Source organism: Balaenoptera musculus, chromosome 4, assembly GCF_009873245.2.
Source record: "Balaenoptera musculus isolate JJ_BM4_2016_0621 chromosome 4, mBalMus1.pri.v3, whole genome shotgun sequence".
Taxonomy (NCBI): domain Eukaryota; kingdom Metazoa; phylum Chordata; class Mammalia; order Artiodactyla; family Balaenopteridae; genus Balaenoptera; species Balaenoptera musculus.
In genome coordinates this window covers 29,020,291-29,044,373 of record NC_045788.1, presented here as the reverse complement: position 1 = coordinate 29,044,373, position 24,083 = coordinate 29,020,291, and the positions used below count along the sequence as shown (strand labels likewise).

Here is a 24,083-nt window from a genome sequence, read left to right as displayed (position 1 = left end):
ACAGTGGAGGGGCTATTTCTGTTAATAGACTCCAAAATAGAGTCCAGTATTTGCTAAAGGTAATGCACGCCATGGTGAAACAGCATAGAACTGGGAATCAGAAGATTTATTTGGAGTCTAAACTCTGCTATTGCCTGCCTATATGATTTGAGACCTAACTTATTGAGTTTCTATTTCTTTCTCTGCAAAATGAGGCAGCTGGATTGGAAACCTCAACCATTCCATCTAGCTATAGCAACAGTGATTCCTGTACAAGGGACATTTATTTAATTCTGTTTAACCAGCATTAAGCACTTGCTGAATGTCAGGCAACAACTCGTTCGGCCCTGAGAGGAGAGCCATGGTCACAGCAATAGCAGGCACTACTAAACTTCTGACTCAAGAAATAACTAAGACCTTTAGTCCACTGTTTGCGCTGTTGTTTTGGCAACCTTCCTCTGTCAAAAATTAATCTTTAACTTCAGTAAACTAATCACACACCTGCCCCAGGATTTTTAAAAATGTGAGATTATATTAACAATATCACTAATTTTTATGCCTGCATGTGGTAAGTGGAGAAAATGATTACTTAGAATGTGTACTTCTAGGTATTAGTTACATAATGATTTATATTTTAAAATAAAGATGATATTTAAAAATTTTCAAATAACTGTGGAATATGGGAACTTCTTAAGAACTAAGCCCAATGATATGTTAAATGGATATAAGGGGAAAAAAGGTTGAAAAGGTGGTATCACTTAAAAATTTATTGAAAGAAGTCCATGAGTGTGTCTTCTTGAGTGGATGTCCACATAAATCATGGGGACCCTTCCATATACAAAGCAGTGGGTAATCCCTGGCAAGTAGGAACAGCAAGAAGTGATGTATCTGAATGGCAGAAAAACATGAGGATTGATGGAGCATGAATCCTGAATAAATAAAATTATGGGATCCTCCATTCCATGAGAAATTTTTCTGTTTTCCACCAATAGGACTGATACTACTACTACTATTTGAGGACCATTGGACTGTCAGTAACTGGGTGAACAATCCTTTATCTTAGTGGTGTGTGCTGGAATTTCTCTAAGGACATATTCTGACAGTCTGCTTTGGGGAGAAGATGAGTCTCTGCCTCAGGCATGGTTGATATTCAGCACGGGGGAGCTAATGAAATGAATGACTAGGTTGTTTTATGTGAGAAAATAAGGGAAACTGGATTTGCTTCCCCCAAGGGAGGTGGTGATAAAAGAGCAAAGAGTGCAGAGAAGGAAGGGGATGATGTGTGAGATAGGGTGAAGGTGGGGACTGCATGGGGTCTAGGGAGAAATGTCCAGAGTGATGGAGGCCTTTTTGATTCAAGGGTATCCCTCAGTGCTTATAGATGTGTGTGTGTTTGAGTGTGTGTGTATAAGTAATTGGAGCTATTTCACCTCTATATCGCATGGAACAGGGACATCCTACAGTCTGTGCAGAATAGTGAGATGATGTGTAAAGTGAACTGGGGGAAGCAGATGGTTATAATTAGACCATGGAAATATAAACTTCTCAGGCTTCGGCAGAAATTTCTGAACATCTTGGACTTTCTCAAGGAGTCTGAGTCAATCTCATCTAAGATTTTAATGGACCTAGAGGTTCCATTGACATCACAAGTACATCGCTACTCCTGTCAAGTACACCATTGGATGACTCTTATATCACAGTACTGGATACCCTCACATCATCACCTTCATTGAATTGTCATGCTCTTGGCTTTTATAGAAGAACATTACAAGAACAACGATGTAAGAATCAGACCTAAATGAAAAATGTTGCTTAAAAGCGATCTATTAGGTTGCTCTACATCTCCACAATTCTTTGTGAGAAACTCCCTTAGGAATTCAGTGTCAAGAAGACTCTGCTCCATTTGGGAACCTGGTCTGTTGTTGCTTTGATAAAAGTTGCTGGAGATGTTGTGATGTTCATCCCAAGAAGGTCAGAACTCAATATTTTTCTCAGTCACAACTACTCTGTTAACCTGCATTATCAGTGGTTTTGCTTCTTCCTTCCTGCGGTCTTTATTTCTGTTTTAAAGTGTTCTTCATTGGAAACCGCTCAAATCCTCTATGGAAGTATTTAGAGCAAAAATAAAGGACACCTTTGATTTTGTTCAATAAACATTTTTGTTAGAATCACAGGAACTGCTAGAAATACTATAGAGTGTCCTGGTGGAGCTGCCAGCTGCACCGCCATGCCTGCGTGTTTCATTTCTGCATTTAGTGTCTTCTCTGAGGATTAGCTGCTCAGTGGAACCCACACCTTCATTTTGTTTTCCATGGCAGTGGGGGTGTAACCATTTGGCTTTACGTCATGCTACCAGCTGTCTTTGTTGCTAACATTCATGAGTGAATTTAAAATATACAGCTTGTTGTACAATTCTGATAGATTTGCCTATTTAGCCCCCCAAATGACACTGCTCTTTTTAATACAATTTTCCATGAAATATATTATTTGGATGAAGTTCACATGCAGTGACATTTGAGAAGGTGACTGGGAGCACAGAAAAGAGAGTGGGGGGGAAAGGCACTTTATGGGTAATAAAAATCAGGAGACCAGCACTTTCTTATTTACCACCATACATGGCAGCTAATTGACACTGCTTAAAAGGTGCTCCTCCCTTCCTTCTGGACCCCAGAGATTCTCAACCTTGACCCTAATGACATGTTGAGCTAGAAAACTTTTTGCTGTGTGGGACTGTCCTGTGCATTATAGGATGGTTAGCAGCTTCCCTGGTCTCTACCCACTGGGTGGCCCTGGCACTTTCCTCCCCCAAGTTGTGACATTCAAAACTGTCTCCAGACATTGCCAGATATCCCTGGGGAGCATATCATTCCCAGTTGAGAATCACTGATCTACCTCTATGCCCAACTTTCCTATGCTACATTACTACTGTCTTCATTACTACCTTTTTTTTTTTTTGGTATTTACAAGTTCTGTCTATTTATTTATTGAAGTACAGTTGATTTACAATATTACAGTAGTTTCAGATATACAGCATAGTGATTCAGTATTTCTGTATATTATATGCCATTAAAAGTTATTACAAAGGGCTTCCCTGGTGGCGCAGTGGTTGAGAATCTGCCTGCCAATGCAGGGGAAAACGGGTTCGAGCCCTGGTCTGGGAAGATCCCACATGCCGTGGAGCAACTAGGCCCGTGAGCCACAATTACTCAGGCTGTGCATCTGGAGCCTGTGCTCTGCAACAAGAGAGGCCGCGATAGTGAGAGGCCTGCGCACCGCGATGAAGAGTGGCCCCCACTTGCCGCAACTAAAGAAAGTCCTCGCACAGAAATGAAGACCCAACACAGCCATAAATAAATAAATAAAATTCTTAAAAAAAAAAAAAGTTATTACAAAATAATGGCTGTAATTCCCTGTACTGTACAATATATCCTTGTTGCTTATCTATTTTATACATAGTAGTTTGAATCTCTTAATTCTGTACACCTATATTGCCCCTCCTCCTTCCCTCTTCCCACTGGTAGGTAACCCCTAGTTTGTTTTCCCTCTGTGAGTCTGTTTCTTTTTTGCTACATACATTCATTTGTTTTATTTTTTTAGATTCCACAAATAAGTGATATCATACAGTATTTGTCTTTTTTTGTCTGACATTTCACTAAGCTTAGTTAATATTCTCTAGGTCCATCCATGGTGCTTTAATTGGCAGAATTTCATTCTTTTTTGTGGCTGAGTAATAGTCCATTGTGTGTGTGTGTGTGTGTGCACGTGTGTGTGTATATGCACACATATGTACACACACAATATCTTCTTTATCCATTCCACTATTGATGGACACTTAGGTTGCTTCCATGTCTTGACTATTGTAAATAATGCTGTTATGAACATTGGAATGCATGTATCTTTTTGAATTACAGTTTTCATTTTTTCCAGATATATACCCAGGAGTGGAATTGCTGGGTCATATGGTAGTTCTATTTTCAGTTTTTTGAGGATCCTGCATAATGTTTTCCATAGTGGCTGCACCAATTTACATTCCCACCAACAGTGTACAAGGGTTTCCTTTTCTCCACATCCTTGCCAACATTTGTTATTTAAAGATTTTTTGATGATAGTCATTCTGGCAAATGTGAGGTGATATCTCATTGTGGTTCTTTTTTTTTTAAAATTTATTTTATTTATTTTTATTTTTGGCTGTGTTGGGTCTTTGTTGCTGTGTGCGGGCTTTCTCTAGTTGTGGCGAGCGGGGGCTACTCATCGTTGTGGTGCACGGGCTTCTCACTGCGGTGGCTTCTCTTGTTGCGGAGCACAGGCTCTAGGCGCACGGGCTTCCGTAGTTGTGGCACATGGGCTCAGTAGTTGTGGCTCGTGGGTTCTAGAGCGCAGGCTCTGTAGCTGTGGCACACGGTCTTAGTTTCTCCATGGCATGTGGGATCTTCCCGGATCAGGGCTCGAACCCGTGTCCCCTGCATTGGCAGGCGGATTCTTAACCACTGTGTCACCAGGGAAGTCCTCATTGTGGTTTTGATTTGCATTTCTCTAATAATTAGTGATGTTGAGCATCCTTTCATGTGTTTGTTAGCCATCTGTATGTCTTCTTTGGAAAAATGTCTATTTAGGTCTTCTGTCCATTTTTGGATTGGGTTGTTTGTTTTTGTGATATTGAGCTCCCATTTATTTATTTATTCAATCATTCATTTGTATCAGCACAGAGTCTTGAATATTTATTTTATATTTTGGGCTATAACCCAATACCATATTATTTATTTTATTGCTTGAATTATTTCAGCTTTGGCCATTGGAAGCTCTTCAGATTGGCTCCTGTGTCCCTCTGCCATGACAACATCATTTATTTTTCAGCGTTTCCTTACTTTCTGGCACTACAAAACACTCCAGGTTCATCTAGTATATTCCCTGCCCCAGCCCTAGAATCAGCCATTTCTCCAAATAGCACTGGTTCTTTAATTGGAGAATGGTACAGAAAGCAACATGTGGGCCCTTGCTGTGCCTGTTGCTACAGAAGTGTCATTGCTCCTAAGCCTTTTCAGTGCACAGAGACAGGAAATATATGTATGTGTATTAACATACATGTACACATATGTATACACACATATCTATAGTTATTCATGTATCTATCAGTCTGTATCTATATTAATCTAAACATGAGTTCATGCTGATGTCACGAAATTTAATCCAAGCCCACACGGTTCATTCTAGCCTGCCTCTCTTGTTAGCCTGTAGCCTCCTTCTCCAACAGGGAGAAACCTGTCTCCCACCACCTGTCCTGCCTTTACTTATTTGCTCAATCTCAGTATATATGTAGAGAACTTTCAGAATTGTTAACCTCCACAGGAAACAACTTTATCAATCTAAGTACAGTATTTATGCACCTTTCCTTTTGTCTTTAGTTTTAACAGTTTCCAGTTGTTTCTTTTTGTGATACTAAGCTGCATAAGCTGCTTCTATATTTTGGAGATTAATCCTTTGCCAGTTGCTTCATTTGCAAATATTTTGTCCCATTCTGAGGGTTATCTTTTCGTCTTGTTTATGTTCTCCTTTGACCTACAATAACAAACCCAGAACAATTAAGAAAATGGTAATAGGAACATACATATTGATAATTACCTTAAATGTAAATGGATTAAATGCTCCCACCAAAAGACATGGACTGGCTGAATGGATACAAAAACAAGACCCATATATATGCTGTCTACAAGAGAACCACTTCAGACCTAGGGACACATACAGACTGAAAGTGAGGGGATGGAAAAAGGTATTCCATGCAAATGGAAATCGAAAGAAAGCTGGAGTAGCAATTCTCGTATCAGACAAAATAGACTTTAAAATAAAGACTATTACAAGAGACAAAGAAGGACACTACATAATGATCAAGGGATCAATCCAAGAAGAAGATATAACAATTGTAAATATTTATGCCCCCAACATAGGAGCACCTCAATACATAAGGCAAGTGCTAACAGCCATAAAAGGGGAAATCGACAGTAACGCAATCATAGTAGGGGACTTTAACACCCCACTTTCACCAATGGACAGATCATCCAAAATGAAAATAAATAAGGAAACACAAGCTTTAAATGATACATTAAACAGGATGGACTTAATTGATATTTATAGGACATTCCATCCAAAAACAACAGAATACACTTTCTTCTCAACTGCTCATGGAACATTCTCCAGGATAGATATATCTTGGGTCATAAATCAAGACTTGGTAAATTTAAGAAAATTGAAATCATATCAAGTATCTTTTCCGATCACAATGCTATGAGACTAGATATCAATTACAGGAAATAATCTGTAAAAAATACAAATACATGGAGGATAAACAATACACTACTTAATAACCAAGCGATCACTGAAGAAATCAAAGAGGAAATCAAAAAATACCTAGAAACAAATGACAATGAAAACACGATGACCCAAAACGTATGGGATGCAGCAAAAGCAGTTCTAAGAGAGAACTTCATAGCAATACAATCCTACCTCAAGAAACAAGAAACATCTCAAAGAAACAACCTAAACTTACACCTAAAGCAATTAGAGAAAGAAGAACAGAAAACCCCAAAATTAGCAGAAGGAAAGAAATCATAAAGATCAGAGCAGAAATAAATGAAAAAGAAAGGAAACAATAGCAAAGATCAATAAAACTAAAAGCTGGTTCTTTGAGAAAATAAACAAAATTGATAGATCATTAGCCAGACTCATCAAGAAAAAAAGGGAGAAGACTCAAATCAACAAAATTAGAAATGAAAAAGGAGAAGTAACAACTGACACTGCAGAAATACAAAGGATCATGAGAGATTACTACAAGCAACTATATGCCAATAAAATGGACGACCTGGAAGAAATGGACAAATTCTTAGAAAAGCACAACCTTCCAAGACTGAACCAGGAAGAAATAGAAAATATAAACAGACCAATCACAGGCACTGAAATTGAGACTGTGATTAAAAATCTTCCAACAAACAAAAGCCCAGGACAAGATGACTTCACAGGCGAATTCTATCAAACATTTAGAGAAGAGCTAACACCTATCCTTCTCAAACTCTTCCAAAATGTAGCAGAGGGAGGAACACTCCCAAACTCATTCTACGAGGCCACCATCACCCTGATACCAAATCCAGACAAACCTCTCACAAAGAAAGAAAACTACAGGCCAATATCACTGATGAACATAGATGCAAAAATCCTCAACAAAATACTAGCAAACAGAATCCAACAGCACATTAAAAGGATCATACACCATGATCAAGTGGGATTTATCCCAGGGATGCAAGGATTCTTTAATATACACAAATCAATCAGTGTGATACACCATATTAACCAATTGAAGGAGAAAAACCATATGATCATCTCAATAGATGCAGAAAAAGCTTTTGGCAAAATTCAGCACCCATTTATGATAAAAACCCTCCAGAAAGTAGGCATAGAGCGAACTTACCTCAACATAATAAAGGCCATATATGACAAACCCATAACAATCATCATTCTCAATGGTGAAAAACTGAAAGCATTTCCTCTAAGATCAGGAACAAGACAAGGTTGTCCACTCTCACCACTATTATTCAACATAGTTTTGGATGTTTTAGCCACAGCAATCAGAGAAGAAAAAGAAAAGGAATCCAAGTCGGAAAAGAAGAAGTAAAGCTGTCACTGTTTGCAGGTAACATCATACTATACATAGAGAATCCTAAAGATGCTACCAGAAAACTACTAGAGCTAATCAATGAATTTGGTAAAGTAGCAGGATGCAACATTAATGCACAGAAATCTCTTGCATTTCTATAAACTAATGATGAAATATCTGAAAGAGAAAAGAAGGAAACACACCCATTTACCATTGCAACGAAAAGAATAAAATACCTAGGAATAAACCTACCTAAGGAGACAAAAGACCTGTATGCTGAAAACTATAAGACACTGATGAAAGAAATTAAAGATGATACAAACAGATGGAGAGATACACCATGTTCTTGGATTGGAAGAATCAACATTGTGAAAATGACTATAGTATCCCAAAGCAATCTACAGATTGAATGCAATCCCTATCAAAGTACCAATGGCATTTTTCACAGAACTAGAACAAAAAGTCTTAAAATTTGCATGCAGACATAAAAGACCCTGAATAACCAAAGCAATCTTGAGAAAGGAAAATGGAGCTGGAGGAATCAGGCTCCCTGACTTCAGTCTATACTACAAAACTACAGTAATCAAGACAGTATGGTACGGACACAAAAACAGAAATATAGATCAATGGAACAGGATAGAAAGCCCAGAGATAAACCCATGCACATATGGTCACCTTATTTTTGATAAAGGAGGCAAGCATATACAGTGGAGAAAAGACAGCCTCTTCAATAAGTGGTGCTGGGAAAACTGAACAGCTACATGGAAAAGAATGAAATTAGAACACTCCCTAACACCATACACAAAAATAAACTCAGAATGGATTAAAGACCTAAATATAAGGCCAGTTACTATAAAACTCTTAGAGGAAACATAGGCCGAACACTCTATGACATAAATCACAGCAAGGTCCTTTTTGACCCACCTCCTAGAGAAATGGAAAGATAAACATAAAGAAACAAATGGGACCTAATGAAACTTCAAAGCTTTTGCACAGCAAAGGAAACCATAAACAAGGTGAAAAGACAACCCTCAGAATGGGAGAAAATATTTGCAAATGAAGCAACTGACAAAGGATTAATCTCCAAAATTTACAAGCAGCTCATGCAGCTCAATATCAACAAAACAAACAACCCAATCCAAAAATGGGCAGAAGACCTAAACAGACATTTCTCCAAAGAAGATATACAGATTGCCAACAAACACATGAAAGGATGCTCGACATCACTAATCATTAGAGAAATGCAAATCAAAACTACAATGAGGTATCACCTCACAGCAGTTAGAATGGCCATCATCAAAAAATCTACAAACAGTAAATGCTGGAGAGGGTGTGGTGAAAAGGGAACCCTCTTGCAGTGTTGATGGGAATGTAAATTGAAACAGCCACTATGGAGAACAGTATGGAGGTTCCTCGAAAAACTAAAAATAGAAGTACCATACGACCCAGCAATCCCACTACTGGGCATATACCCTGAGAAAACCATAATTCAAAAAGAGTCATGTACCCCAATGTTCATTGCAGCACTGTTTACAATAGCCAGGTCATGGAAGCAACCTAAGTGTCCATCTACAGATGAATGGATAAAAAAGATGTGGCACATATATACAATGGAACATTACTCAGCCGTTAAAGAAACGAAATTGAGTTATTTGTAGTGAGGTGCATGGACCTAGAGTCTGTCATACAGAGTGAAGTAAGTTAGAGAAAAACAAATACCGTATGTGAACACATACACACACATATATATGGAATGTAAATAAATAATTAATGGTTCTGAAGAACCTAGGGGCAGGACAGGTATAAAGACGCAGACGTAGAGAATGGACTTGAGGACACGGGGAGGGGGAAGGGTAAGCTGGGACGAAGTGAGAGAGTGGCATGGACATATATACACTACCAAATGTAAAATAGATAGCTAGTGGGAAGCATCCACATAGCACAGGGAGATCAGCTCAGTGACCACCTAGAGGGGTGGGATGGGAGGGTTGGAGGGAGATGCAAGAGGGAGGAGATATGGGGATATATGTATATGTATAACTGACTCACTTTGTTTTAAAGCAGAAACTAACACACCATCGTAAAGCAATTATACTCCAATAAGTTAAAAAAAAAAAAAACTAAACTAAAATAAACATAAAAATCAGAAACTGGTAGTCGCATACAGCAAACCCCAATCTACAGTTGCTCCCAAAGTCCAGTGCCTCAATTTTGGGATCATTCGTTGTCTACTTAAGTGTTCCACAGATGCAGGGTATATCAAGTTGATTGTGGGGATTTGATCGGCTGCTCCTGAAGCTGCACGAGGAAATTTCCCTTTCTCTTCATTGTTAGCACAGCTCCTGGGGTTCAGCTTTGGATTTGGACCCGCCTCTGCGTGTAGGTCGCCCTCTGGCATCTGTTGTTCGCCCAGACATGACGGGGTTAAAGGAGTGGCTGATTAGGGGGCTCTGGCTCACTCAGGCCGGGGGGAGGGAGGGGTACGGATGCGGGGAGAGCCTGCGGTGGCAGAGGCCGGCGTGACGTTGCACCAGCCTGAGGCGCGCCGTGTGTTCTCCTGGGGAAGTTGTCCCTGGATCTCGGGACCCTGGCAGTGGCGGGCTGCACAGGCTCCCAGGAGGGGTGGTGTGGAGAGTGACCTGTGCTTGCACACAGGCTTCTTGGTGGCGGCAGCAGCAGCCTTAGCGTCTCACGCCCGTCTCTGGGGTCCGCGCTGATAGCCATGTCTCGCGCCTGTCTGTGGAGCTCGTTTAGGCAGTGCTCTGAATCCCCTCTCCTCGCTCACCCCGAAACAATGGTCTCTTGCCTCTTAGGCCATTCCAGACATTTTCCTGGACTCCCTCCCAGATACCTGTGGCGCACTAGCCCCCTTCAGGCTGTGTTCACGCAGCCAACCCCAGTCCTCTCCCTGGGATCCGACCTCCGAAGCCCGAGCCTCAGCTCCCAGCCCCCGCCCACCCCGGCGGCTGAGCAGACAAGCCTCTCGGGCTGGTGAGTGCTGCTCGGCGCCGAGCCTCTGTGCGGGGATCTCTCCGCTTTGCCCTCCGCACCCCTGTGGCTGCGCTCTCCTCCGCGGCTCCGAAGCTTCCCCCCTCTGCCACCCGCAGTCTCCACCCGCGAAGGGCCTTCCTAGCGTGTGGAAACCTTTCCTCCTTCACGGCTCCCTCCCACTGGTGCAGGTCCCGTCCCAATTCTTTTGTCTCTGTGTTTTCTTTTCTCTTTTGCCCTACCCAGGTACGTGGGGAGTTTCTTGCCTTTTGGGACGTCTGAGGTCTTTTGCCAGTGTTCAGTAGGTGTTCTGTAGGCGTTGTTCCACATGTAGATGTACTTTTGATATATTTGTATTTGTGGTGGAAGGTGATCTCCACGTCTTACTCCTCTGCCGTCTTGAAGGTCCGCCCTGTGTGTGTGTCTTTAGCTCTGAAGTGAGTCTCTTGTAAGCAGCATATAGATGGGTTTTATTTTTTTATCCAATCAGCCACCCTATGTCTTTTGACTGGCGCATTAATGCATTGACGTTTAAAATAATAATTGATAGGTATGACTTATTGCCGTTTTATTACTTGTTTTCCAGTTGTTTTTGTAATTCTTCTCTGTTCATTTCTTCTTGTTTTTGTTTCCTCCCTTGTGATTTCATGTTTTTCTTTAGTAGTATGCTTGTGTTATTTATTTTTTTCTTGTTTTTGTTTATCTATTGTAGGTTTTTGAATTGTGGTTACCATGGGGTTCATATATGTTGACCTATATCTATTTGTTTTAAACTGGTAATCATTTAAGTTCAAACATATTCTAAAAGGTCTACATTTTAAAACTCCTTTCCCCCACATTTTGCATTTTTGATATCACATTTTATATCTTCATGTTTATCCCTCAACTGTTTATCATAGTTGTAGTTGCTTTTATATAATTTTTTTCTTTTAATCTTTGTATTAGCTTATTTAAATTGTTGATCCTCAGCCCTTACTATATATTTGCCTTTCCTAGTGGGCTTTTCTGTTTCCTATAGACTCTTACTTCTTTTCCACTTAGAGCAGACTCTTTAAAATTTATTTTAGGGTAGGTTTAATATTTATGAACTCTTTTGGTTTTTGCTTGTCTGAGATGTTCTTTATCTCTTCTAAATGATTATCTTGCTAGGTAGAGTATCTTAGGTTGCAGGTTTTCCCTTTCAACACCTTGAATATATCATGCCACTCCCTTCTGGCCTGCAAAATTTCTGCAGAGAAATAAATTGATAGCCTCATGGGGATTCCCTTGTATATGACTGTTTGCTTTTCTCTTGCTGCCTTTATAATTCTCTCTTTATCTTTTACTTTTGTTATTTTAATTATTATATGTCTTGGTGTGGATCTGTTTCGGTTCATCTTCGGTTTGGGGCCCTCTGTACTTACTGTTCCCAGATACCAGTTTCCTTTCTCAGGTTTGGGAAGTTTTCAGCTCTAATTTCTTCAAATACATTTTTGATCCCCTTCTGTCTTTTTTCTCCTGCTGGGATCCATGTAATATCGATGTTGGTATGCTTAATGTTATTCTAGAGATCTCTTAAACACTTTTCATTTTTTACCATTTGTTTTTCTTTTTGTTGTTCTGATTGAGTGATTTTCCATTATTCTATCTTCCAGATCACTTATTCATTCTTTTACATCAGTTAGTCTGCTATTCACTCCTTCTAGTGTGATTTTTATTTCAGTTATCGAATTCTTCATTTCTGATTGGGTCTTTTTTATATTTTCTAGTTCCTTGTTAAAATTCTCACTGTGTTCATCTCTTGCTATCCCTAATTCAGTGATCATTCTTATTACTAATGCTTTAAATTATTTATCTGGTAAGTTGTTTATTTCTTTTTCATTATTTATTTTTTCAGGAGTTTTCTTTTGCTGTTTCAATTGAGACCAGTTCTTCTGCCTTTTCATTTTGCTTAACTTTCTCTGCCTCTATGAATTTAGGTGAAACATTTACCTCTTGTGGTCTTGAAGGCATAACCTTATGTGGGAGTGTCCCTATACAGACTGTGTGAGCCCAGTGCCTTTGGTGGGAGAGACGGATTTGACATGGACACAAGACGTGTCTTTCCTCAGGGTGTACTGCCAGCTTTCATCTTGGTAGGAGGTGGGACTGGAGATGGAGGGGCTAGAGCTGGAGCCAGGTGCGAGGCGGGGCTTCCCCTCTGCTCAGTGGACATCACTGCCCTATCAGGAGCGGGGTCTGATCCCAAGCTGCTGGAGGAGAAGCCCTGAGGGTCGGGCCCTAGCTGGCTTTGTTCCCTCTGAGTGTGTGCTTTCCCTTCACCAAGCACTGAGACCCTTGCCCCAGAGTGGCGGAGTGCTGAAACAAGGGGAGCCTGTGTGGGCTCTCAGCTCGTGTTGGTAACAGACAGAGGTCAAAGCTGTCTCCAGTACACTGCCTGTGCTTGTGCCAGCAATTGTTTACCTCACTCCGCTGAATTGTAGCCTCGAGTCCAAGCCCCTTTGTCCCTCATAGCCAATCACTCCCCCAGCCTCTGACACCCCTGCCTTGTTGTGGAGCCACACTGCAGGGCAGGGGGGCCTGCATGGAGTCTTGGTGTGTATTGGCGAATGAGCTGTGGTGGGCTGGTAGCTGTCAGAGGCCTGGGCTGCTTCCGATGTGCTGCTTGAGTAAGCACCAGCAGTGGCTACCACTGCCCTACTCAGATGCTGCCCCAGGACCGAGTCGCCTCTGTGTCCGACATCTGAGCTTCCTTCCTGGTGGTGGCAGCCATAGCTGCATTGCCATGCTGTGACATAGAGTAAGCGGGGCTGGAGCGTTCCCTCAGCTTGAGCTGGGTGCTCCCTGAGTTGGTTGTGGGAAAGCCGGCAGCCGCTGGCGCGATCTCCTATCTGCTGTCTCTGCCCTGCCTTGGGGCCACACCAGTGTGTGTGCATTCTGCATAAGTGGAGTCCAGGATTCTCTTAGCTCTCCTGTTAGTCTCAGCGGTCCTTAAACCAGCCAAGGGGACTCGTCTCCCTGTGTAGGACCCCAGAACTGGGGCGCCCAGTCTGTGGCTCAAACTGCTTACTCCCCAGTGTGCATCTTTGCCCATGTATTGATAATTTCCCTTTTTTCTCTGAGTCGCCTCTCAGGGGTACAGGTCCTGACCTGATTGTTTCTCTTCCCTTCCGGCCCAATTCCTTGTGGATCTTTCTCATAGCCTTGGCTGTACAGGAGTCTTTCTGCTAGTTTCTATTTAGTTTTCGGTGAGAATTGTTCCATACGTAGATGTATTTTTGATGTGTTCATGGGGGGAGATGAGTTCCGTGTCCTCCAACTCCACCATCTCTATCGATCTCCGCCATTACTACTTTCTGATTCACATTGGTTGTTGGAATTTCCATCATGTCGTGGTCATCCTCTCAGCCCATGGCTGAATCACCTTGTTTTTAAGGGTTTCCTGTGTAACCACTCCTTTCTACCTCTTCTGCACCCTGAAGCAAAGGTGAAGCAGTGAGCATGTTTTGCCTGATCTGTTGCAACTCTCTTTGTAGCTCTCACTGTTTCAAATAGTATCCATTTTGAGGTGATTTTCAATGATGCTGCTAGAACTTTCCTCAGGACTCATGGCTGTGATCTTATTGCCTTTATTCTTTTGGTCTCTGGACATAGTTGAGATAAATCACACTTTTGTTTTCATTATTCTAGGTATATTCTTCAACTAAATTTATTGCCAAATCTGAACTGTATAACTTAAAAGGAAATCTCTCAGAATGTAATATAGTTTCTCCACAATGTTTTCTCAAAAGAACATCATTCCATTAGGTTGTAAGAAGAAAATTTGACATGAAAAATTAACTTAGGAATTTCTTTCTCTCTCCCATTTAGTAAATACTGTCTAAATTCTTGGCTGCAGAAAGGACCAGAGCATTGAACTAATTACTGTGATAGTTAGCAGTCATAGCCTGTTTATTTGTTAGACCCAATATAAGCTCATCCAAAATAATACTCATGTTGATTTTGAATAAATAGACTTGGGCAATATTTTGGAAGGTACCTACATGATTCGTATATATATATTTTAAATGGGGTTCTCTCTCTCTCTTTTTTTAAAATTTATTTATTTTATTTTTGGCTGCATTGGGTCTTCATTGCTGTGTGTGGGCTTTCTCTGGTTGCGGTGAGCCAGGGCTACTCTTCATTGCATTGTGCGGGCGGGCTTCTCATTGTGGTGGCTTCTTTTGCTGCGGAGCACAGGCTCTAGGTGCGTGGGCTTCAGTAGTTGTGGTGCGCAGGCTCAGTAGTCATGGCTCGCAGGATCTAGAGCACAGGCTCAGTAGTTGTGGCGCATGGGCTTAGTTGCTCCATGGCATGTGGGATCTTCCTGGACCAGGGCTCGAACCTGTGTCCCCTGTGTTGACAGGCAGATTCTTAACCACTGCGCCACCAGGGAAGACCCTGATTCACATTTTGTGATGCTGTTTTTTGGAAGGGGGCAACATAGTTTAGTAAGTAAGAGCACAGATTCTGGATTCAAAACGTCTGGGTTCAGATTTCAGCTCTAGCATTTGTCAGTCACGTTGCCTTGGACCAATTATGCAGCATCTCTAAGCCTCATTTTGTCTCATTGGATAATAATAGAACTGATAAGATTGGTTGTTGTGAGGATTACGTAATATAATGCATATAAGCAGAGAACTCTGTCCTATATTAAGAATTTGATAAATGGTGGCTCTAATGATTTTGCTGAAGATTGGATTTTAGTGGATAATTTTGACAGGAAACTCATCCTCAGCCAGCTTAAGAAAAAAAAGTCTGGCACAGAAAGTCAATTCTTGAATGATATCATAAAGGCTTGGTTCCTCTCCAATTCTTGGTCTACCCTTTCATTATTTTAGTTTCATATGTTGACTTTACTCTTATGCTTTCTGTGAAAACTCCAGGAAATTTCTGCCTCTCCCTTTGGAGTGACCAAATGCTGCATCTGCTCCTCACATTTACTTAAGTTCTGTATGATGAGAAAGAATAAGCATTTTGTCTGGTGGCTCCTGGCAAAATTAGGAAATTCACCTTGATTGGGTCCTTTTAGGTTATGTGCCCATTCCATTGCAGTCAGGGGAATATATGGGCTGATTTACTTAGGTCTCCTCACATCCCTCGTTGCATGTGTTTGGAATAGGGGTAGAGCCCTATCCAGACTCTACACTAAACGTGGGACACAGAGGGCACCAAAATGGAAATAGGGGGCTATTTCTGGAGGAAGGTGGAACAGATATGGGTACTCAAGGAACAACTATAAAGGTGATAATCAGTGAAAAGGTTTTTTTTCCTGCTATCCATTTACTACATGAATGAATGAAAATAAGTTACTTATTTGTAAGGACATCAGATTATATGCTTGGGGATCCTTTCTCTCTCTCTCTTTTTGTTGTTGTTGCATATCTCCAGAGATTGAAATTGAGGTGCATCTTATTTTCTGCAAGTTATCATTTAGCAACTCTGTGTGGCAGTATGGCATAGCAGAACTTTATCAGGCTAGGAAAAGAGGTTCTGTGAAATATAGCCCAACTCATTGGGATGTTCAGCCAGGATTCCTATTTCTCATCTTGTATAGTTTTTCAAAAGAATCTTTGTAATACATGAAACGAATCAAGAAATGGGCCCCAGGACATCTATGGCTCATCATCATTTTGATATTTGAAGCAAAGTAATCATAATAGCAAACTGGTTTTTAATAGTTTCAAAATTAACATCATTTATTTATCAAATTTACATCTCTTGTGCACATAGATAAATATTTTCCTATCATGCTGTTTGAAGGGCAAACCTCAGGGTATTTAAGCTCTTAGAGGTTATACAAAGTTTCTTTGTATATGAGTGACAGAATTAAATATTAATAAAGCTAAATTCTCTCATTCTAAGCTATTGTCTTTTGGGGAAAAAAAGACAATAATCCAATTCTGACTCTTTCTGATTGTGAAAATTCAGTTATCTCATTTCTCAAGTAAGGTGGATGGACTTGTTGAATGAAGGCCTTTTCTGTTGTATTTGGGCAGGGTAGGATGCAGTGTTCGCAAGTTCTGTGAGATCTAGAGAACATCCAGGTCATGGAGAGAGGGGAGGGTCCAGACAGCATGTGGACCATGTATTTGAACTCTCACGGGGTGCAGGGTGCTCATTACCTCTCTTTACTTATATTTAATAGTTCAGATAATACTTATCATAATTTTCTGGGCAACAGAAGAGTGTTTTACCAGTGTGCCACCTCAGGGGAAGATCTCAGTTTATAATAGTTTACAATAGTAGGTACTGTAGTACCCTTAGTCTCATCTAAATATGGGTCCTTTTCTATCAGCACACCTCTTCCGCTCTAACACACACAATCCTAGATGTCCTGGTCCTCACCTTTTGATAAGGAGACATGTGAAAAAAGGATGGTCCACATGATCCCTTATTAAGATAAAGATATTTTGGGACCTAGACTGGTATTATTCTTGCTGGATGGTCAATGGGTGATGTGTTGACCACTACAGAAAGGAAATTCTTATTGGTCAAGCAGGAAGGAACACATGCAGATCTCAGCTACAGATCATTATATTCTGTCCCCTGATTAGAGACATGGATACTGGTTCCAAGTGTAAGGTGGGCAGGGACACAGCTGGGCATTGGACGCAGATAGAATCAAGGATTCAGGTATCCCCTGGACTTTCTTGCCTTTCTGTTAACTTCACTCGCAGTACAGGCTAGATTTATCCAGAGTGAAGACATGGTTGCTAATAGATTCCAAGCTTACATCTCACAACTTTTCTCCCAACAACTTCCAGCACTGGAGTTGGGCCAACTCTTCATCAGTATATGCTTAAAAAATCCTTAGGAAAAAAGCTGTGAATGGTTCAGTTCAAGCCTGGATTGATTAACTGTGGCCTGGGGATAGGGTTAGGTAAGAAAATTGCTCATTCTAGGGGCTTCCCTGGTGGCGCAGTGGTTGAGAATCCGCCTGCCAATGCAGGGGACACGGGTTCGAGCCCTGGTCCGGGAAGATCCCACATGCCGCGGAGCAACTAGGCCCGTGAGCCACAACTACTGAGCCTGCGCGTCTGGAGCCTGTGCTCTGCAACAAGAGAGGCCGCAACAGTGAGAGGCCCGCGCACTGCGATGAAGAGTGGCCCCCGCTTGCCACAACTAGAGAAAGCCCTCGCACAGAAACGAAGACCCAACACAGCCATAAATAAATAAATAAATAAATAAATAAATAAATAAATAAATAAATAAAACCCAAAAGTTAAAAAAAAAAATTGTTTAAAAAAAAAAAAAAAAGAAAATTGCTCATTCTAAGGTGGTTGTGTTCTTCGGTGAGTTGGGAAATCCCCATGATAAGGAACAAGGGGACACTGTGCAGATAGTTCCACAGGTGTCCACTACACATAGCCATCAGATAAGAGTGGCTGTAGTTGCAGATGTCATATTTTAACTGATTCAAAGTTTTAAATTGTGAAAGTCTGACTCTATGATCATTAGCTCCAATATTCTACCTCTTCCATTTCCTTACTCCCTTTACATTTATTCTTCAGTCTCATCAAAACCTCCAGTATGGATAGTTCTTCAGAGGACTTTTGCTTTCCCAAAACGCAACCTGAAATATATAAAAATTGCTGAGTTTTGCCACATACCATTGTCTACTGTTTATTACTTGCTTCCCTTCCTGATATTTAGGTTCTTTCTTCCTCTGGTTGGTCTGGGTCTAGTGGATCCAACATGGCCCGGGGGGACTAAACATCTGTATGCAGCTCTCCTGGGGGTTTGCACCCTGACATTTGAGGCAGTGTGTCGCTGTCCCCAGGGTTCTACCACTCCTCAGTCTTCTGTATCTCATCTGCTCCTGATTTATTTTCTTCACTGCTCTCAGGGAAATCATCCTTCATACCAGTATTCAAAATTCCCTGGGACTCCTTTTCTCCACTCACTTCACCTCACTTTTGTGACCTGTCTGAATCTACTTTCCCATCTTTCGTCCTCCAGGTTGGCATGTATTGTTGGAAAAAAATTGGCCTGGTATACAGAGTTATAAAACTGAGAAACTGTGGCGTCAAACCTTTGTGAGCTTTTCCTTGGATTGGCAGTCAAGCTACTTCTCACTTGGCTTGCTTTCATACTCCCCACAGCAGCTGGTTGAAAAGTTTACTGTGCATTTTAAGCTGTATGTTATATAACTCTAGTCCTCCAGCACAGAATAGGTAAGCAATACAAAATTTATTGAATCCATGAATTAATGAATTATTGACTGAAAAGATGAATCTTTCATGAGGGAAACAAGGATTGGAATGTAAAAATAAATATATATATATATATATATATATAGACCTTGAGTTCTGTTGGGCACATAGATCCTCATGGTAAATATTCCTTTCTGATTAATTTTAAAAATATTCCAAAAAATAAGGAATCCACTTAACCTCTAAATACGTTCATGAAGAATAAATCATGGCATACCATCCTAACATTTTGGTAAGTAGAGTCTCAACTTCAGTATTAAGTTGGTCTCACTGATAAAGCAAGATTAATCATGAAGTTATCAGTATCTATTTCACAAGATGGGATGGGGAAAAATCACAGTATAATTTGATGAAATTAAAATGAAAACAAGGCTTGGAGCTTGTTATTCACACCAGTTAATAAATACATGAGATAGAGGGTATCTAAGTACAATTGTCTACCAGAAATCTTATCAGCTATAACTTATTAAGTGTTTCAGCAAGTTTGAAGTACTTGTAATCACTTGGCTTAAGATGATTATTGAATAAAAAATGAATTGTTATACAGCTGACTCAGAGGGATTTCAAATAGGGTAAGTCTACACTATAATTTGAGACAAGGTAGAATTTATTTTTTGGAGGTGATTGTGAAAATAGTAAAGGACGTTTGGAGTTAGTGGCTGGCATTTTATATCAGTGAAATTAAAAATAATATAAAAGGAAAATGAAGCACATGTAACCACATTTATTCACAGAATAACTCTATCCTTGGGAATGTGAACGATAATAGGCTGCTTTGTGGAGATTCTGTCCAGCCTACCGAGGCCTCTCTGAACGCTCCCCCTCAGCCACGCCTCCCATCAGCTCCTTTATACATCAGCCAATCCTTGGCCACTGTTTCTGGAGTCAGATGAGTACCTCTGCCTGCTCTGTTCGGAGCAAAGCAGCAGAGGCCTCTAGGATACTCCAAGGGGAGCAGGAACACAACAGCACTTTCTTCAGTGCAGTTGCAACCTTGCTCTTGCATGTGGCCCCTGAATTCTTGCAGTAAATTTTCCTTTTCTGCTTAAATCTGGTATATATTCCACGCTGCTGAGGCTGTGGTGAGATGTCATACATAGTTGGTAGTACTGTAAATTGTTATGTTTTCTGGAAAATATTTGGCAATACGTATTAAGAATATTAAAAACATTCATATCTGTATACTCAGTTGTACCACTTCTAGGAGTGTATCATGAGGGATTTATCAGATTCATGTACTTGAATGTTCAGGTACAATGCAATTTATGATACTGAAAAATCAGAAAAAAGCTAAATGTTCCAATTTGAATACTAGCTAACTGTATCATGATGTGTCTGTATTTTGTAATGTTATACAATTATTAAAATGTTTAGAAAAACATTTAGTGGTGTAGCAAACTACTATGCTATGACATTAAGTGAAAAATTTGTATACAAAATACTATATACTTTATGACTCCAATATCATGATTTATACATGTACGTGTGCATAATGAATAAAAGAAAAGTAGAACATTGCACCTAAATGTTAAAAATGGTAATTTTTGAGCAGGAGAACTAAATATGACTTTTTTTTTTTACTGCTTTCCTATATTTCTTACAATAATCATGTATGTGAATAGAAAATTCCTATTATTAAAAAATTCTGTGTAAAATAATATATTATTTTAGTATTAAAAGGAATGAGTTTTTTCTTTGTTGCATGAAAAACTTTGGAAAATTCAAAATGGTGTATTTACTCCATGTTGTACAGTGGAATAAAGTGTGTTCTTTATCTTTTCATGGCAGGATATAAAATCTAACCAACAGTATTAAACTATCAGTTGTATCAAAATTTAAATAGAAATATGTTTATACTTATTCACAGTTGTTTTAAAAATAAATCAGCATCTATTTTAAGTAATGAAGATTAAATACATTACAATAACATTATTTTAATGTGAATATAACTTTGCCAGATTTTAATAAAATAACAACAGTTTAGAGATATACATATATAGGTAGAATATATACTTTTTAAAATAGTAAGGCATATTTTATGATATATAATCTTTTTACCACAAAATATATATACTTCTCAGATACGAAATAAAACTAATATGACTAGGAAGACACTACTACCTGGGACCAGAATAACACCTTTACAAGTAGTTTAATTTTTATACGTGACTTTAGTAACATCATTATACAAATAAGCCATTTAGCAGGCATGTTTTGGCAGTGTGAATCTATAAGACACTGGCTGAATTTCACATAAACTTCTGCAACCTGACAACTACTGCTTAGCAAGTCTTTGTATAAAATGTGCAGTAGCAGGTACAACTGGTCCACAGTTGCTAATAGGTAAATAGGCACAAAACCTTTGCTGCCCTTTGGAAGTTGGGCAGAGCAATCTTGAGCTCTGATCTCCTGTTGCTCCTCTCAAGTTTTAATATATTCTAAGTACCTTTATGTGGAAATCAAAAATAACGGAACAAGAGCAGACTGGGGAGATGGCGTTTCTACCAGTAAAATTTTCCAAATCAACACACTCGTCCAGTTTCTGACATCACTCTTTGAGTGGAGTCATCTATCTGATGCAAAATGTGGCTTTGCTTTGTTTAGTTGCAAAGGGAGAGGAAAGCTTTTGTTCAGAGCTTTAGAAAAGTCAGTTCAGTACACATAATCCATTTTCTTCTTTAATTCTGAAAAGTAGCTCACGCCCATTTGGTAGTGAAGTGTTGTAGAGGAATGTTTCTCTTGCTCCTTCTTCAACAAGATGACTTGACAGACAGGTTTCAAGTGTGTCACTCAACCTCAATACATGGGACAGGCTTCTTGGTAGATGAGCTTCCATTTTCTGAGGGGCGGTAAGAAAGCGTGCTCATTTTTGTTGACAGGGTTGAGTGGGATTTGGCCCTTGGGGGAATGTATTTCAGAAGCTGGAGAAAATGTTTTTTAAATTTTTTCCCCAGAAAGCCATAAAAGAGAGGATTCAGGCAATTGTTAAAATAAGCTAAGCAAATAGTGATGGGCATGGCGGTGTCAACAATATCTGAAATTTTACAGTCATGTATGATGCCCAACTGAATCAATACATCCAGAAAAGTGAATATTTGGTGGGGAACCCAGGAAAAGAAAAAGAAAAGCACAATTGCCATAATTATCTTGAAAATATCGTCTTTTCTTGGTTTGTTCTTCTGAATTTCATAAGCCTTCTTTAGGGTCTTCCAAATAAGAGTATAACTTGTAAGAATAATTAGAAAAGGAAACAAGAAACCCAGTATATTCTTGGTTAGGCCCAGCCCTACGGGGAGGGTTGAATTTTGGGATTCGTAATGGAAAGCACAAACTGTGATATTGATATTCTCAATGAAAAATACATTGCGGTGGATTATAGTTGGCAAACTGGCCAAGCCAGCCAGCAGCCAAATAATGATGCAGGTGACTTTGGCCACAAGCATTGTGCGCCGAAGGCGGGACTTCATTGGGTGCACAATAGCCAGGTAGCGATCAATGCTTAGACATGTGAGTAGAAACACACTGGCATAGAGGTTGAAGCTGACGCTGGCTGAAGCGATCTTACATAGGTAATTGCCGAAGGGCCAGTGGTATTCCATGGCAGTGTAGACAGCCCATAGTGGCAAAGTCAGTAAAAAGCATAAGTCAGCCAGTGCTAAATTCAAAAGAAAAACACTGGCCACAGTCTTCAGTTTCATGTAAAAGTAAATGACAATCACCACCAAGCTGTTTCCAAATATTCCCACCACAAAGATAATACTGTATAAAGTGGGAATCATGACAAATATGTAATTGTGCCTTCCAGCTTTGGGACAGTCCTCTTGGATTCTTTTAATACCATCTTCGGTGGAAGAGTTGAGGATCATTTTGATCTCCTGGGTTAGTTGGTCTCAGACACTATGCCAAATGCACCTAGAAAAAATAAAAATGAAAAGGTAAAAAATTTTTAACTTCCAGTTATAAACGAATAGTTTATTTCTCAATCATTAATACAGTAACTCAACTTTAGTTTTCAGGAAAAAAATTAGATCATATTTTCTGGAGAAAAGCTGTGAACTGATAAAACCTAAGACTGCACATTTAAATTAAGTTTTAGAACATATTGCTTTTCTAGGAAATGATAAAGATCCTTCAGACAAGTAGACGTGGGGTCCTATGTGAATACTCATCTATGTCCTTTGCCTTTTTTCTAGGAGTAAATCCTAGCTTCCAAATTGATTAGAAAAACATAATCTAAATCTCAGAAAATACTACTGAATTAAATTAGTTATTCAGAAAGACTTGAGTTTTTCCTGAGGCTAATTAATTTGTCTTTAACCTCAGAAATGTGACACATCCGTATCTTATTCTTTGAACCATTTCTTTCATATCACAATCTTAGGTATAAAAATTAGTAGCATCCTCCCTTAAGTGGTCTGAATAGCTGCCTCTAGGTTCTCAGGAATTGATTTAAGAGGGGATAAAAGGGAGGGCTCAAGGCTTTGGGGAACAGCATTCTTCCCATGGTTTTCCAGGTCACTACAGGCAGTTACCACTTATTCTTTAACTTCCACCCCAGTCTAGCAAAAGGGCCTGAATCTCCTAACTTTTGTGCCCACAAGTCATTTCTGGAGTTAACTCTGAGGTTAACCGTTTGTCTAACAAGGATGTCAAATAAATAGATTAGGTCAGGATTATCAATAAAACATGTGTTTTGGGGGGGCTCAAGATAGCAGCGGTTCTTTAGGATTTTAGGAAGAATCAGATGCTCAGGAATGAGCTCCATAGAGACTTTTGCAAATATTTGCTCCAATATTTTACACAATCAATAGTCAAGCCATTCATTTATGTGATTTAGAAAAGCATCACATTCTGCCCTAGACAAGAGTCTATCAAAAAGCCCTTGGAAGGGAAGCTGAAGATGCTGTGAGGATAACGTGGCAGCGTGTGGCACAGGCAGGCTCTGAGGTGAAGGCCAGCCCTAGGCACAGGCGAGGCCGGCCAGGCAGGGTAGTGGTGTTGGGTAAAGACCCTATTGCTCCACCAGGAGTGGGTCCCTAGATGAGCATGCGTGTGCATTCCACTTGTAGCAAATCATCCTGTGTAAGAAGAGGAACAGGAATAAGACATTAATAGTCTGCCCAGGATAGCTGTGCTTGGCATCCAGGAGCGCTGGATGAACTCGTGCACTTAAGGCGGTGTCCATCTTGGTGCAAAGTGGTGCTATGAAAAGGACGAGTCTCAAGTAGCCAGATTTTAAG

General features: G+C 40.0%; 1 protein-coding gene across 3 annotated transcripts in view; it reads right to left on the bottom strand.

The window, feature by feature from the left end:
• Nucleotides 1-20,844: 20,844 nt before the first annotated feature.
• The window catches only part of AGTR1 (angiotensin II receptor type 1), a 51,332-nt gene continuing 48,093 nt past the window's right edge, over nucleotides 20,845-24,083 (bottom strand). For all 3 annotated transcript variants that reach the window (XM_036851728.1, XM_036851727.1, XM_036851726.1), the window contains one exon: nucleotides 20,845-22,755. In XM_036851728.1, coding sequence (XP_036707623.1) covers nucleotides 21,630-22,709 — 1,080 coding nt within the window. In that variant the 5' untranslated portion in view covers nucleotides 22,710-22,755 and the 3' untranslated portion in view covers nucleotides 20,845-21,629. The remainder of the gene's footprint in view (nucleotides 22,756-24,083) is intronic.